This window comes from Lacerta agilis, chromosome 1 (assembly GCF_009819535.1).
Source record: "Lacerta agilis isolate rLacAgi1 chromosome 1, rLacAgi1.pri, whole genome shotgun sequence".
NCBI classification, from domain to species: Eukaryota; Metazoa; Chordata; class Lepidosauria; order Squamata; family Lacertidae; genus Lacerta; species Lacerta agilis.
The window spans coordinates 96625205-96643641 of NC_046312.1; the positions used below are offsets into that span (position 1 = coordinate 96625205).

At 41.5% G+C, this 18437-nt stretch overlaps 1 protein-coding gene across 1 annotated transcript in view; it reads right to left on the minus strand.

Annotated features, from left to right (window-relative positions):
- Positions 1-18437, minus strand: part of LRP1B (LDL receptor related protein 1B) — a 754577-nt gene that overhangs the window by 271030 nt on the left and 465110 nt on the right. The window contains 1 exon segment of the mRNA XM_033164188.1: positions 11025-11187. Coding sequence (XP_033020079.1) covers positions 11025-11187 — 163 coding nt within the window.

Below are 18437 nucleotides of genomic sequence, written 5' to 3' on the forward strand. Positions count from 1 at the left end.
GGAAGTGGAAATTGTCAACAACAACAAAAGCCACCCCCCAATTCCATCAGTGGAGTTGTTTTCTGTGACCATGGCAAGGTCTAGAGCCAAACCTTAGCAGGTGCGTATATAAACATTAATTATTTTCCCCATTGTTAAGCATAGGTAAAGGTAAAGGGACCCCTGACCGCTAGGTCCAGTTGCGGACGACTCTGGGGTTGCGGTGCTCATCTCGCTGAGGGAGCCGGCATACAGCTTCCAGGTCATGTGGCCAGCATGAATAAGCCACTTCTGGCGAACCAGAGCAGTGCACGGAAACACCATTTACCTTCCCGCTGGAGCGGTACCTACTGGTATTTATCTACTTGCACTTTGTGCTTTCGAACTGCTAGGTTGGCAGGGACCGAAGAATGGGAGCTCACCCCGTCGCGGGGATTTGAACCGCCAACCTTCTGATCGGCAAGCCCTAGGCTCTGTGGATTAACCCACAGCGCCACCCACATCCCATTGTTAAGCATAGTGCTTTGCAATTTATTAGAGGCCCTTTCATGAGCATTTTATTTGTCCAGTCATTTCCTGTAAAATAGGTACGTCCGATTTTTAAAACATAAGTATGACTACACAGATAAAATGCTTATTTGTCTCATGAGAAGTGACAAGTTCTGGCAGCAGAATGAGAGTAATACTAATTTAGAAGATGGAGAATGGTGGTGACAGCTCAAGTTTGTACTTTATGCCCAGAAAAAGAAGGGTCCCTTAGTACCATTTATCAAGTAAAGAGAGCTGAGGGTAGGGCCAGTTAACAATTCCATTCTGATGAAGTGGGAAATGCAATATATAATTGTAAAACACAGATTTAGGTCAGCACTTGAGACTTCACAATTTGTTAATTTATTTTCCAACAGGGTTGTTCCAGCCCCAAACTGCAACCCTGTATATGCATCACAGAACATTTTGAACTAAAAAGAACCCAAACCAAAAACAAAACTGAATATGTATGTAATTTCATTCTCCGCTTTGTAGCATAGATATCTATGTTATGGACAATTTACTTTCTGCAACATGTCCTTTACTTGAAAGTAATCGGAAAAGAAGATAAAGTGGCAAGCTGTGTAAGGCCTAAGAGGTAAAGTAATAGTTTTCAATTTAGTTTTCTTTTAACTGTGTTCTTTAAAAGAAATAAAAGAAGCTGCTGCTATTTGCTTCATTTGAAGAAATATCACATCATTTTCCCAGCAGAATTTTTTTTACAGGCAGAGGAAAATGTATAAGGAGTCTGTGTCTAGCAGGTAAAAAAATAACAAAATCCAATAAATGTTTTAATGTAATATGAAAAACCCAATTATTACTTATGTTCGCCTCTTAGAAATGGAGAAGTGCTTCACATATTACATTTTCTGCAGCCAGGCTAAAGTCCAGGAAATTCTAAGCTTAATTTGATTTTGAGAGCTGCCTAGAATGTCACAGTTACCCACAGAAGTTTTAATACTATTAATAGTACTTGTGTGCCCAAATCACTTAACTACCCAGCAGCAAACCTGTTAAGCATTACTGTCATTTAACCATTACCAAGAGAAAAAATCCTTAGTCTGAATAATAACACTTTTTAAACAAATACTATCAGAGCAATAATGCTCAAGATTGACAGGTTTTCAACTTGCAGTGCATGAGCACACATAACTCCTTTTTGTTAGCACATTTCAGATCCCCCAAATATATATTTCATATCATGCTGTCCAGCAACTACTTGTGGACTCAGGCACAGGAAGTGTGCAGCCTAGCACAGGGCATGCCAAGGGAAGAAGACAGATGACATTGGCACTGGGTTGAAAAAGACCTCAACTTTATTGATTAAAGATGTAAACAGATTTTGGCGAAGGCACCCAGGAGTCGCAGGTAAGCTGTCATTTCTAGATCTATGCACTCTCTCAGATTTCATTCATTAGTCACATGGGAAACTTTGCATTCCTAAATCAAGAAATATCAAAGCTTGTATTTGCCTGGAATACTCATATTTTTGGAAGGACCGCCCATTCTTCCATGAACAAAAATGTGCAAAATACAGTACAGTACAGTACAGTGGTACCTCTGGTTGCAAACGGGATCCGTTCCGGAGCCCTGTTCGCAACCTGAAAGGTCCGTAAACTGAAGCGCCGCGTTTGCACATGTGCGCGACGTGAATCGGCGCTTCTGTGCATGATGTCATTTTGCGCGTCTGTGCATGTGCGAATTGTCGAACCTGCAAGGAACCCATTCCGATACTTCCGGGTTCGGCGCGTTCATATACCATGATTAACACAACCTGAAGCAATCGTAACCAGAAGTACGATTGTACTCAATATATTCTCAGAGGGACACTCTTGTTCCATCATGTTCCATCTTGTTCCATCATGTGTTCCAGCACTGTTATAGGTTAGGCTGAATTCCTGTGCACACTTGCTCATGAGTAACCCCTACTAAGTTTAGTGAGACTTGTTGCCAAGAAAACCAGCATTAAAGAGTCTGAAAACGCATTTTGTATTTAGCAGGTCTGTCTACTCCTGTGGAATGCGATTTAAGATTTCTGAAATACCTCTTCCTCCAAGACCTTAGCAAGACAGCAACAAAGCACATTATCCTTGGAGCATTCTACTACGTGCAGTAATAACAGCTTGATTGTGTTCATTCACAGGCTAATGTAACACATGAAAGGACGTGTGGATTGTAGCATCTGCTGTGCGGATAATTTTAAAGTCCAACTTGTAAACAGATGTGTGACGGACAGCGGAGCCAGACTAGAGTCTTGTTTCCAAGGGGTCAAAGACTTGCTTGTGTCCAACTCAGTGTTGGCACACTTCGATGAAAAGCTCCTGGTGGTGTTGGCTTGCGACGCTTCCCCTTACGGAGTGGGCGCAGTACTGGGCCACCAGCTCCCGGACGGGAGGGAAGTTCCAGTGGCTTATTTCTCCCAAACTCTCACGTCGGCAGAGCGCAACTACTCCGAGATCGACAAGGAGGGTTTGGCAATAGTTAAAGGAGTCAAAAAGTTTCATGACTTCCTTTATGGTCGGCCTTTCACAATCGTTACAGACCACAAGCCACTCCTGGGACTCTTTGCGCCCGACCGCCAGACACCCCAGATGCTTTCGCCACGAGTATTGCGCTGGTCCATTTTCCTGGCCGGATACCAATACTCACTACAGCACCGACCCGGGAAAGCCATGGGTCATGCAGATGCGCTCAGCCGCTTGCCACTGCCGGAGAGCGGCCCTGACCCTGCTCCTGCCCACCAGATCCTGCGGCTGGAAGACTTACCTGACCAGCCCCGGCCGGATCAACCCAAGGCTCCAGTATAGTCCTGGGAGTCCACACAGTCCCCATGGTCCTGGGTGCACATGGACTTTGTGGGGCCTTTTCAGGGCCAACACTTCCTAATAGTGGTCAACTCTCAGTCCAAGTGGCTAGAGGTGGTGCCGACCTCAACCGTGTCCATGAGAGCAACTATAAACGCGCTTAGGAAGCTATTTGCAACACATGGCTTGCCAGACATCCTGGTGAGTGATAATGGGACCGCTTTTACTTCGGTGGAATTCAAAGAATTTGTAACAAAGAATGGAATCCGCCACATTCATTCCGCTCCTTTTCACCCGGCCACTAATGGCCAAGCTGAACGCATGGTCCGTACTACCAAAGATGCACTTAGGCGCATAGTGCATGGTGACTGGACTCTCCGGTTAGCGGAGTTCTTATTGGCCCAACACACCACCCCAAGTGCAGTGACCGGCCGGAGCCCAGTGGAGTTGCTTATGGGAAGGAGGCTCACTACCCTCCTTGATTGTATGCACCCCGACCGGGCTCTTGAGCAACAGCCATCAACTGTGGTGCGGGGGGCTCCTAGAGGGTTCTTCCCGGGGGACAATGTGTACGTCTGGAACTATGGGCCCGGACAGAGTTGGGTCCCAGGTACCATAGCCCACTGTACAGGTCCGGTCTCCTACGAGATAGGGTTGGAAGGGGGGACTGGTTTGGAAGAGACACCTCGACCAAATCAGAACCAGGACACCTCCGAACAGGGAACTTCAAGCGGAACCAGAGGACAGAGAAATGGGTACTTTGGGATACTCTGTGCCCAGGCCAGGTGGGGAACCAGATGGGTTGCCGGTGACCGAGTTACCCCAGCAGGGTGACTTCAGGCCGGAGTCCTCAGTGGTGCCATTGGCCATGACCCCTTCGGAGCTGGCCTCCCCACTTAGACTGCGGGTAGCAGAGGAACTTCCTGGGTCACCCACTCGGGCAAAGGAACCACAGCGGTCCCAGCGGGAGCGGAAAAGGCCAGCACACCTTGATGACTATGTTTGTTCCTTTTGTTAGGAAGTTGGGGGGAGGAGTGTTATGTATTGGGTTTAACACATGTTATGATTCTAACCAATTGTAGAAGTGTAGGTGGACGAAAGTTCTAATGCCAAGCACTGTCAACTGTCAACTGGCACTTCTTGCTGGGGTTTTCAGAGTGTGTTCTTGTTTAATATGGGAGTGAGCTGTTGAATAAACGAAGTTGCATTGGGCTTCTGACTTTTACTGAATATTTAATAAGTCTGGTGATGTTGTTCCTCTGAAACCCCACAAGAGTGCTGGAGCATATCAAGGATTGGCTACACAGTCAGCTAGCCAGAGAGTGGGGAGGAACAGCACTTTGGGAGGAGTAAGAATAAAAGGAGCAGTTTCTGAGGGAGAGATTTAAGCTGGATTTAAATTGAGGGATAGGGTTTGGGTTTTGAGAAGGGGCAAAGGTTCAGGTTAAGAGATATAGTTTGATGGGAGTTAGGGAGTGAGATAAGGAGAACTGGTTCTGAGTGAAGTTAAACATATACCTGTACACTGAGTCTCAGTCTAGCCAAGAGGGGGGAGTTCTTCTAGGTACAGAAGACTCCCAACCCAGTAACAAGGGGTGAGGTGATCCCCTAGTGATCTGTTATACCATTTAGAAGACCTCAGGTGTGGGTAGATAGATAGATATCTTTATTCGGCTATAAGCCCACACCTATGAGGTGTGGGATGGTTAAGAGAGTGGGTAACTGGAGAAGAAGTGCCCCTCACTCATGAAACAACGTATTAAACTGTGAAGGAAGTATTTAACTGCAATATCTAAGTGACAGAAACTGAGTTGAGCATTTTACCATCTGTTCTAGCAACCCGAACACCTACCACCTGAAGTGTAACACCTGGTTTTTAGTAACTGAAGTTTAAGAAGAGTTGTGCCTATAGTATTGTGTTTAACCCTGAGACATCTTAGAGTTAGTTAAAGTAAGTACTGATAAGTTAACTTCGACATGAAAGAACACATTTCCTGACCCACTTTGTTTCATACACTTCTTTTTGTTTAACAAAACTTTTCTTGTTTGATCAACTCCTGCCTGAGACTCTAAACCATTAAGTTTTCCCTCACACAAGTCCCTCACTAGATAATCCATTGTAAATTGTAGAAAATCATGTAACTGGTGTACCTTGAGGTGGGTACATTATATTTAATTGGGGGGCAGTTAGCGGGAGTGGATCCGCCACATTATTAATTGGTGATATTAGGTGGTGGGTTCGCTACATGAGGTCTATTAATGAGGGGGGTTTTTATGGATAAAAATCTGATAAATTCAGTGCCAAAGCAGACTGAAAAAGATATTCTGTTTCATTTATTCCAGCTTGGGGAGTCTAGAAAATTGATTTGGGCACTACATTGTCATTCTGACAATGAATTATGGGAGCAAAAACACAAATCCAAAGCTTCATCCCAAATGCTTTAGCAATCTGTCAGAAAAAAATATCATACACATATATGATTTGTCAGATTTATCTTTCTCTATGGAACCTTTCAAAATGCTAGGGTTAACCCCAGGAGCTTAACCAACTAGACTTATGCTACTTCAAAAAGCATTTCAATTGTTTGTGTATTCTGTTGGTCTAAATTGTTAGAGCACATATTTTGTACATGAAATGCAACTGCCACACATCTTTTGCTTTGTGCAGTGGGTTATGCATGTGGTGTCACTGTCAGAAACATTAGAGATCTCCTCCCTGTCTAGCCCAGCTTACAACCTGTAAGCTTGGATTCAGTATATTCAGAAAAGAGTTAACATGGTGACTTTGTAAAGTAGCAATTACAACAAACTCTAGTTTTCTGCTGGAGCCTTCTCAGCCAGCAAGACTCCACCCCTTCACACCATTCTCCAGGGATGATCTCCAAATTCCAACCTCAATGTCTATTGTAAGAATATGTATCCAGATCACTACAATCACTGCACTGCCAACCCTTTCTTTTCTTTTCCATTTTTCTTTCCAGCAGCTGACTCCGTTTCTCCGTTTTACCTAGCAGCAAATCTAGCTTTCCCCTATCCTTCCATTATGTGGAAATGGACATATTCATCACTGGAAATGACTAACACTTGAAAGTGCTAACAGAAAGCCTTGATCAGAAAAGGACCTGAGAATATTATTTCCCTAAAGCAAAATGTAATTTATTTAATCCTTGAATGAGAACAAATTTCCATTTCAGAATGAGTTTCTTAAAAAAAAAAACTTCCTTGAAGATTTTTGGATAGCAAAACCACAGCAATGCTACAGCTTCAAAGTAAATGTCTACCTATAATGCCGCTCAGGCCTTGCTAAGAGATTTGACAGGATGGAGGCCTTGGCAGTTTCCTAAGAACAAGAGCCAAACATTTTGGAAGACTAACTCAAATCAATCTCTTCCCTCCCACACCTCATACACACCTCAATGTGGAGGAAGCTAAATAGGGTTAGGAGGTGGGTGCTGATGGCAGCAGGCAGATTATCTCTGCTGCTGCCATTGTGAGTGTTGGGGAAGGCCGCTCTCTTCTGCAAGCCAATTCCATCAGGCCTAGGTAGGGGGCGGGGCCCACACTCACCACCACAGCTTTAAGAGGCTCCAGTGAGGCCTTGGGAGATTGCTGCTGCTTCTGCTATTGCTGCAGCAAATGTCAAAAATTGTTGTACATGTTTTTAAATGTTTTTAAAGCGTTTTTACTTTGCTGCACTGTGAACGGTGCTTTTATTTTATATATTTTTATTTTATTTTATTTTTGTTTGGGGTGGGATAAATGTTGAGTTGGGGTGGTGATTAGTTTTATTTCAGCATAATTGTTTTTGGCTTTGTGTTTACTTTTACTATTTTGTTAGGCTATTGTATAGTTTGTATTTTGCTTTTTAAGGGGAAAGGGCCAGGGCTGCCTGGGAGTGGGCATCAGCCAACAGAATGGCTGGGGCAGGTTGCACAGGGGGGGATGCACCGGGACACCCATCTTAGTGATCACGGGCAGGAGGAGGAGCTACACTAAGATCAGACCATGTCATTACTGAGGAGGCAGGTTTAGTCGTTGTTTGAAGGCTATCCCTGCCTCCGGGTCTGGTCTTGACTGGATGGATACTGGAATAAACAAGGGAAACCCACATGGCCTGAAGGTGCTGCTGTGCAATGCCGGGTCAATGATGAATAAGACCACTGCCATCCACGACCTGATTGTGGATGGAGGACTTGACCTGGCATGTGTGACAGAGACTTGGTTGGAGCAGATGGCCCTGTCCTTGCCGCTGCTTGTCCACCAGGTTTCTCTTATGCACAGCTTCCTGGTGCAACTTCCTGGTGCAACTGGACTTCTCCACAACCCTTCCCCCTCTGCAGGGAGGTGGGACCGATTTGGATGATCCACCCCCACCACTTAAAGGATCAAAAGGTTTTCCAGAGAGTGGTAGGGGATGTTTTATCCCATATTGATGGCCTTTCAGCTGATTCCCTGGTGACCCGTTGGAATACGGAGTTAAACAGGGCTATTGACTGTCTGGCTCCAAAGCGTCCTCTCCAATTGCATGGAGCCCAGACAGCCCTGTGGTTTTCCCCGGAGCTGAGGGAAATGAAACAATCGCTGAGACAGCTAGAGCGCAGGTGGCGGAAAACTCACTCTATTGTATCTGCAGAAAACAGCAGTGGGCAGGACACTGAAAAGCCTCCTGGAAGCTATACAAGTAGCAGTGGTGGTGATCATGCCCCAGTCCCATAAATCTGAAGTGCAACAAATGGCAATTCAGGTTTTCTGCGGCTTGTCATTTTCTCTGATTCTGCTTTAATTTGGGGGGTTTCACAGGAAACGCTCTAGAGCACAAATGAAAGGGTGCTCAGACACAGAGCTTTAAAGCATGGACTTTGCCTGAAAAGAACAGAAGAAAGTTAAGTGTCAGTAAACCCAGAGAGGCAGTTGGGCTGCCCTGGTGGACCAACTGGCTCATATCCTGGGTTCCCTGACTCAAACAGGACAATGAGATGTCAACATATGGCTATGTGTATGCTAGGCCCTACCCTGACAAATACAAACCACTGTCAGTAAAGAAATAGATTGCGCTGGTTCAAGACAGCAATTCGTTTCTTGCAATACCGATCACTAATAAATAAAGTTCATATTTGCTAAGTGTGGTTTACTAATAATATAAAAAGATGATGGTCCTGGATGCATTAATAGCAGAAGATATATTGTACGAGTGTGTATACAATACCTTATGGAAACACCCAGTTTAACTTGCTAAATATAAAAATGTACATATTTTTTTAATTAAATGTACAAGGCTGATGAATGTAGGCAACTTTATTAAAGTGTTATGCACATATTTATATGTCCCATTCATTTCATGCTTCACTTGCAATGCACTCTTATGATGAAGTTTTATTAAAAAATCTAATAAAGAATTAAATAAAACCAATATCATTATGAAACAGGTAAGGACATAATAACTCAATAAACTCAAGCAGAAATTCTGCTTTGGTGGTTAGGTAAAAATGAATTCATATGAAAAATAGGAACTTGGAAAAAGAGAAGAGGCAAGGTAAAATGTAGTAGCAGGAGAAGCTACAATATACATATATTGAAATGCTTATCTTTTTCACTTTTGTGTCTTAAAAGGGGTATTCCATTAACCATCATTTTTATAACCACAGGTCAATATCTGGAATCTAAAAACTACACTTCAACATCCATTAACAGACCAGAATTACTAGTTTAAATTACATAAAGTAAAACCCAAATATATTGCATAAATAAATACACGTGAAAAGGGAGCTAGGTGGTTTGAAAATATCCCATTCATTATTAAGAGAATTACTAAACAAATCAGTTTAAATACAACTTCGACTAATTTCTTTTGAAGCATCACTTCAGTCAGATCTAGTCAAGCTTACCATCTGTTGAGTACACAAAAGCAGCTCTAATCTAGAATCATACAGCTTCCTTTGCAAAGTTTGCACGCAAGCTGTTCTTGTCAAAATTAAACCCATGTGATTATTCATCTTAATATTCAATCAGACGTTAAGTAAAGAGTGACAAAAGTCCACATATGGATGACAAGCTGCTTCTGTAGTAAATATTTTCCTTTTTATTGAAGAGAGGCTTATGATGTCATAAGATGTTCCCCACCAGCCACTACAGACTTCACTATCTGCAGTCTAATATAAAACAAGGTTGAAGTAGCCACTTCAAAACTCAGACATCCACACCATTTACATTATTATGCCATGTGTCTACTGCTGCAGCTGATAATGAATACTGATAATGATAATGAATGTTTATATGATGGGTGAAATGACAAAACATGGTTCCTAATATTTTGCATTATTTTATTCTCCAAAAGTTTGCAAATGTGTTGCTGTAACACAAATATACATTCTCGACTGCTGAGTTTATAAAAGCACTGATACAAAATATTTTAACTGGCACTTCAAAGCACATTGAGAAGGGTACCTGTCAGGATACCCCAGGGGGTTGTTCACAAGTAACGACAGAGTCCTCTTACTCTGAAGACTACTTTATTGTGCATACTTATTTACAGTGCAGAGCTAGCTAAAAACATGACTGCTCCCTGCCCTGATCCTCCCCCGTCGGAGGATCTCTTTCCCCCTCTTTCCCCTCTCTCCTCGCAAGGAGTACTCCTGCCCTGGCTCTCTTCATGAGTAGGACCTCTGCCCGGGCTCTCCTCACGAGGAGAAGGCAAATCCCTGACAGTACCTTACTACTGTATATGCATACACTAAGTTTCAATGTCCTCATTTAAAAGAAAAAGTATACTTATCTATATTCCATAAAAGTTACACTGGAATTTTAAGCAATGGACTTTTTGAGACAGTGACAACCAAGTTATTTTTCAATTTCCTCTGTGATTTGGAAATGACAGGGAAACGTAGGAACTAAATTGTTCTACAAAGATTTGTTGCAACTGAAGCTAGTTATGGAGGCAGACCATAGAAACATTCTGTATCAGTTATCTTATGTTCAGAAAAGTTTTGGGCTATGAGTAGCAAGGATAAACAAACTTCTGCTAACCTGTGAATGCTATCATTTGTATTCAACAATTGTCCATGGAGTTCAATTGTTCATTCTCTTAGCTACAGAAACCAACCAGAAGCTATGTAGAAAATACCACATTTGTTCTCCTTCCAGTTATATCTCCCCCCCCACACACAAAAAATTAATACTTCCAGATGCCCATGAGAACTATGGTGCTGGTTGCAGCAGCAACAATATCTTGCCTGGAATGTAAAGAGCTACTCTAGACACACCTGAGCACATTCCAGTGGGATATTTTTTAAAATGATTTTATTTGAGCAGAAGGCTTTCTCCCTTCAATATTACAAACTGATTTTGGTGTGATATAAGAGGTCAGGTGGTTGTTTAATACTTATAAGACTGTAATTACTTTGGGTATTTCAAGCTACTAGGTTCACTTCCGAATATTCTTCGTCATCTTTTTATTATGCTATGTGCAAGGGCAAACAACAAAACATATAATTCAAAGCAAGGCTTCTCAAATGTTGTGTTCTAACTTCAGATAACCAGCACTCTTTCCAAGTGAGAAAAGATTAAAGACTGAGGTGCTATCATTCACTGATCATTCAGAATGAAGACTAATGAGAATACACACAGGAAAAAATCTACCAGAACCTTTGATTTTCTTTATACTTAGCATGCCTATACACATCTTGCAACAAACAAATATGTCATTGAAAGACTCACCCCAAACCTGGATCCACAGCAACTGCTCTGGGGTTGTGGAGGTCAAGATCGATCAGGATAACACATACAGTTCCATTGTAGTTGCATACAAAGATTGTGTCACTCATACGATCCACAAAATAAAAATTCCCAGTAAGCCAGTCGACTGCCATTTGTTGTATATCTGCAAGAGTGAAAAGATTGTTAAATTAATTATGCTAATCCAAATTCTGTAACTCCAGATATTATTCCAAAGGAGATATTCTATACATTTGAAAGAAGTTGTTAATGAATTCTTTGAGAATAAGGGATAACTATAAGCAGTGTTGTTGTTTTTCTGGGGGGATACATACCCCTGAACATTTTGTGAATCTAAGTTTGGCCTCATTGAGGGGCAGTATTTCAATATAAGTAGGAAAATAAGAGTACCCCTAAACATTTTTAAGAAAAAAAGCACTGACTATAAGTACAGTAAATTCTGCCTAAAGTAAAATTTAGTCATAGACTACAAAAAGCAGAGGAATGTTATAGCTGCCATTTTTACTTCTGTGAACGGATAAAATTTCAGGTGCAAATGACACACTGTAATGATCACAACTGCAAACCCCATAACATTTCTGTGAGTGCATCATAGAAGGAGTAATTATGACTTTTTCACAGAAACCACAGATTTTCACCAAGTGAGGAATATGTTGGTTTGTAACTAATCAAAGTAGCAGGATATGAAATAAGCTACGAGAATCACAAAAAGCTTCAGAAATGTATTGCAATCCTGTCAGTCTAGCAGAACCACCCTACCACAAAAGCTCCCCACTATTTTACAGCCCCATTTCCTCCAGAATGAAGGAGGTCCATATTTTCCTCAACACTTGTGCCTTCAACTTGGCTTACCTCAACCTTTTACCTCAACCCTGTACATAAACACAGTACAGCTGTAGATACAGGAAAAATTCTGTATAGGGGAAAGGTAACTATACCTTCCTTACATGGATCCCCAACTGTTTGTCATAAATCCATGGGCAGTGTTGGGATATATTGCCATATACTGTATATACAAAATATGAAAAGGAACAGACATGGATCACAGTCCATCCTTGAATGGACAGAGTTTGAGATTGGCATAGGGCTCAATGGAGCCTCCCTCTTTTCTTGCCTCTTATACATGTGCAAGGCAGGTGCAGGTCACTCTCCAACTGAAAATCCATGTTTGCTTTATTGTACTCATCCGGCCACCACTCTCCGCCATGGTACTTCAGTTTGCAATCTGTATTGCTTGAAAGCCAGGCACAGGAAGGGATGGGCAAGGGATCTATGCCTGTGCTAATTCATGTAGTTGTGGCTATACAACAGATGGATTGTATGATAAAATTTCAGTGAGATAAAATGAATATACTTAGGTGAAAGTATATGCCTATCTTTGAGTTACAGTAGTAAGCATGATTGCAGATGTGAGGATGTATTCAGAAGTTTTCATTTCCAATTTTATTGATGACAGCTTGCTGTGTTGTCGAAAACTGAGAAACTGGTTAATCTTAGCTATGATTTGTCTGGAGCAAGCCAAATTCAAAACATGGGCTACGAAGCTGGCTTATTTAAATAAACCTTAGTTAAGATTTAGACAAACTGCTGATCTGTGGATACTGGGGAAAAAATGAAAGCAGAAGCTTCTGATCTTCTTCTCAAGGCCACACTGAAGAAGGTACTCCAGGCCAAGGCTCACATGGGTTCCTATCAAAAATAAATACTATTTTATCATGTTTCCTGAAAGCAGCTGTTATGTAACAGGTAATTTATACAAAAGGTAAATTTATAGCCATTGGACCTTACAATAAGGAGAGGTGGATGAAATATGCAAAATTAAAAAAATGTGGAGTAACACTTCAGTTGTCTAAAAATGTATTTTAAAAATTGTTTCTGTGATAGTTTTTAAGTACAGATATGGTAAGCCTACAGAATCAGCAGCTTGCTGCAATCAGGCCTTTGAAACATCTCTATTAGGGCTTCTTACTTTTAAGGAAAGGGCTGGTGCTGTGCTGTTTTTAGTGTAACGATCTGTATGTAAATTGTAATATTAAAAATAATGATATAAATTATGACTGCACAATGGACTACACAAAACAAAACAAAAACAAGCACTGGGTGGTATTCAGCTATTTTTTACATATAAAAGATCCACATAAATTAATGGCCGTAACTTAGATACGTTCATTCATTTTAATGAATCGTATCTGAGTAAAACGGATTAGAACACATCAATTGAATTTAATATGGTAAAATATTGACTCCTTCCTTTGCTTGTAAACAGGGGCACTTGTGAGGTGTTTTTAAGAGGAAAGGCCCATAGTGCTGTCTCGCTCCGTTCTGTTCTGTTTTATAGACAATATTTTCACTCCTGTCTTCCCATACACCATTCTTCTGACACCCCTTGAACATTGCCCTCTCCTGTCTTTTTCACCCCCTCCCTCTTTCTGCCTTGCCACCAGGGATGACAACCCTTAATCTTTTTATCCTATTCCTCTCCTTTCCTGAGGCAGACCAAATTCCCTTTGTTGCTCACCCTCTTTTCCATCCACCTCCTCCTCCTCCTTCCCTTGGTCTGGTTTCCTTGCCTGTATTTCCCTTCCATTGGCCCAGGATGCTACTTATTTCTTGCAGGAAGCTTTCAGCATCCTTATCATCTGCCACTCCCGCCTCCTATTCCTCAGCTGTCTCTCAGCTCAGTTGTTGAGTGACAGTGTCTGCTGGAATCCCTCTACCATAGCCTATCACCTACAAATAATAGTAGGTGCTCAACTGACCACCATTCCAACGCTGCTTAAGGGGCAAACACTGGAAAACTTTCCTTCCATTATAGCTGTCATAATGTACTCTTCACGGCTGTCATTTCTATTTATAGCCTTTCTCTTCTTGCTCCTTCTTTCCCCTTTTAATTCAGAGGTGTGTTGTTGTTTTTAACCTCCTCATTGTTGCCGCTGTTTTTAGAAATGTGCAGCTTTACTATGACAGCACAGACTAAAGTACTACCTGCTTCAGTGTCCTTTGTCTGACAGTAGCCATTGCCACATAGTTTAAAAGAAGGTTGAAATATGTAATTCATTGTTTTGCCTTTCTTCTGCCCTGTAATGCCAAACTCAAAAACAGATTTTAAAAATTGCATAAAATGTTGCTTAGGAAAGATGTGGCATTTCATGCATGCTTGCATGCATGCACGCGCACACACACACACACACACACACAGTGGTGAGATAAACAGCCAGCTTCCCCACCACCACCACCACAGATTGGAATTGAGAAAGGGTAGGACACCTGCTTTGCATGCAGAAGGTCCCAGTTTCAATCCCCAGCATCTTCAAGAAGGGCTGGGGGACATCTGGAGAGCAGCTGCCAGTCAATGTGGGCAATAATAAGCTAAATGGATCATTGGTCTGATTCTGTATAAAGCAGCTTCCTGTGATTCTAAGAAAGGTTGAGCTTTTTCTACAGGTTTAATAGTTTATTATATCATCTTTCCAAAGGCTAGTGCACATTTATCGCTGATGGCTAGATTATTATGATAACAGAAGATTACAACAGGGGGTTGTCAAATCAATTCCACTCACTTTGATATCAGTGTTGGATCTTCAATACAGCCAGCCTGCAACTTAACTTGTGCACCTTCAACTTTACACACTTGATACCCTCACCAACAAAAAAAAAACCCATTAAAAATATTAAGGGGGGGGGGCCTTTGTGTCTTGTGCCTGTCTTGTTGTGTTTGTGTTGAGCATCCCGCCTGTGAATTATAAATGACATGCTGCTTTCAAGTTTGGAAAGTTGTAATGAATTACCAAAGTTTGCCTCTGTCTAAAAAGCACATTCCACACTTTTCTATGCACATCATGAAAAACCTACTTAACTTGCAAATGCATTTTTAATGAATAAGGCTTTTAATCTCTGCAGTGTTTCTCTCTCACTAAAGAAATAAATGACATTAAACGTCTTCTTTTTAAGGTCCATAGTTGTCAGCAAGTAGGTTTCAATATACCAGGTGTAACAAAGCTTTGGGGAACACTCCTTTTGTTATATATATAAAAAAAACCCACCAACACTTTTCTTGCCTCCTATTTAAATGTCTCTAACAACCAACCAATTAGAATTCCACATTGCATTTTAGACCTATGTGGTAACACTAGAGCCAAATTATGTACATACTAATTAACTTGTAATCTTAAATTTTTATTAACAGTGTTTTAACAGTGCTTTTAGTGCCTCTGGATGAATCACAAAATTGTGTTCTCTATTCATGTAAATGGTACCCACTTAAAGATCAAGTAAGAAACATATTCAGCCATGTCCAATTTTAATACACCTTTTGCATGTTCGGAGCTGGAATTTAGCTTGGAATCACAAACGTACAAAAAACAACAACCAACAAGTGATATTCTAAAACACTGCTCCGACTGTTCATTTCTTGCACTTTTAAAAGCTGTATATTATTAGTTTTCTTCAGCTTAATTTCACAGCCCTCACCCTCAAGTGTAATGGGTGTTAATTGTCCTTTATTAATTTGTTAGATGCAACAAGGTAATGTTACACTGACCTTCCTAGAGAGTAATAGCAGGATGTCAATGTACTGAAGGAAAAAAATTATCCGTATTTAATCTATTTATCAAGGCAATTTAATTTACTTAATTTTTTTTATTAAAAATAAAATAATAAATTTCTTACTAAATCTCTCATTTCCAGGCCACAGATATTGACTTGACACTGCAGGCTTTTAAGAATTGCCTTCATACTCTTGGCGGTGAATTTGTCCCACCCTCTCATAGAGGAAAGATACTTAGGTTGGTGTCTTCCTTTGAGAGGTGGGCAGGTAGACCATGCGTGGAAAGCATAGCCAATGAGGGAGCTGGATTAGCCTACTATTTAAGGCTGATCCAATCCCCCTTTCCGCTCTGGTCATCATTGCAAAAGGCTGCAGTCGTTAGGTTGATGAATGGGAGACATGAACGGAAGACACGGGAGTCTCCCTCTCTGATATCCCTTTGAATACATAGGTGGGGAGCCTGCAGGACAAAGTTTGATAGGGGAAGCATTGGAACACCATCTGGTGTAAAGAAAGGATACAAATTTAGCAACCAAGCAAGCGAATAATATCCTTTTTCCCTAGCATGGTTACTCCAATCAAAATCAGAGCATTTTCCCATGCATCCCTGGTTTCCTACACTGAAGAGGTGCCTAGGGGGCAACTACATCTCACTAGCTGCCCTGCGTGGTACATGGGTTCTACAAGGGTGGTATAAAATAAACAAAACAACACAAAAATGCTCCTATAGTAAAAGGCATATAGAGACTCTATGTGTGTGAAGAAGAAAATATAAGTGAGGGGGTAAGGATGGAAGAAGAGATGGTGGGGGGGGGCAACTGGTACACTTACTTGCGCCTTTCCCCTATTTCCCAATCTGTTACAACAGTGGGTGTTGATGGCTGTACCTGTCTATGGAGTGTTGCCAATGAAGTACCAGGCAACAAGAGGGAGACGGGAGGAATTATCACAACTAACCCCCTCCTGTCAGCGGTGGAGCATATGCCCATGCTGCCCAGGGTGGGTCGGGGTAGGCTTGGGAGTCACGGGCAGGTGGCATGCCAAATGTCACCCCCCTCAGTGAGGGCACTTAGGGCAGCCCATCCCCCGCCCCCTTGCTACGCCCCTGCCTCCTTTTCTCCGGACACCTCATTTTCCAAGTTCTACTGTTAATGAGGCAACAAGCAGTCCAGCCTTCTCTGCACCACATAGTATTGTTTGTGGCCCACATGTTGCAGCATGCCTTGCATAACAAAAGCCTCCGTATCACCTTTGGTAAGATCAACACAGCATCCTTAGTAATTAAATATATTGAACTGACAACCAACTATAACTACCAGATGGTGTTCAAAAACATTGTCCCTAATGTGCATTCCTCCCTATAGCACTGTATCACTGTATTTCAATTTCTTTTCATCTGTGTATAGAGTAGCACACGTGCTAGCCATAAACACATGCCTGAAGTATGCCCATAACATGCTAAAAGATTTTGATACCACTTCATTAATATAGTAACAATTCTTTACTAGCAGGTCCCCTGTATATATTTTAAGCATCACAGAATATTCAGCTTTCAGAGCATTGATCTAGTTAGCATATTTTACTCTTTGTACCGTCATAGCTGCCAAAGGCAAAAAAAAAAAAAATCCATTTAAAAATGTCAAGAAGAGCAATCTAAATGGCAATTATCAAGGGAAATATAGTTTGTTTTGTTTGTAACATGTGAAGATGCTTGGTTTTCACAGATCTTATCCCAATTCAAGAAGTTTCATATCAGTCCTTGTGAAATTGCTCTATAGTGGAATAAGAGCTGTGAATTTTATTTTCTCTTTCCTGTTAGGGTTGTTGATTTCTGGTTCAACAAAAGCCAAAGACTAGCACCCTCAACATGGAACTGCAAATAACATTCACAACCCTGCTGTCAATTGAGATAGATTTCATTCTGCCTGGTATATTGTGATGTACATAGAGCAACAGAGGGTTCTATAACAATAACAATATTCTCATGTAAAAAATAAAGATGCATATCATCAAGTGATTGGAGAATTGTTCAGAATTGTAGGAATAAAAGTAAAGTTTATGCCAGTGGCAAAGTAAATTCCATTCTCAATATATAAGTATAAATGTTTTCATACAAGATGGTTTCTATCTAGTATCACAGACCTGGAAAGTGGGTTCTGTATACTCATCACTATGAATACTTTGCTTTTGAAATAATTTTTTGGCTACTAACAAAGGAAAAGTGGGTTATCATTGCTTACTGAAATAGCATAAAAAGGGGTAGTCCTCAGGTCTGAGCTTTTCAGAGGTATCTGGTTAGCAACTGTGGGAAGCAGGATGCTAAACTAGATGCTATCCTTCAGAAGACTGTCAAATTATTTTTCAGGCTAGAACACAATAACCCTGCTGGATCAGACCAAAGGCATTGCATGCTGCTGTCCTATAGTGGCTATTCACATACCTCTGTAAAGGCCACAAGCAGAATAAGAAGGCAGTTGCTCCACAGAAATAGGAATGCATTGGCATTCAGTGTCTCTCCCACAGGCTGCCAGCTGGGCAGCAGGAAGGAGCTGCAGGGCAAATAGTCCCACCATGACATGTGCTAATCCAGTGGGCATCACCTGCAACTTGAGTGTGTGGCTGCCAGCCTCAGCTCCTTGAGTTTGATCTGAAGCCTTAGATGGCATCCCCTTATTAGACTATGGAGTCTGCCCAATGCACCTCCTGCCAACATATAAAGTTTGTGACAAAATCAGCTCACGAATCTTTTCGTTGGCTCCCCTTTTGTGGAATGCTCTTCCCAAAGAGGCACACCTGGCACCTTTGTTACATATCTTTAGGCGCCAGGCAAAAAGGGCAGCCTGCCCCTT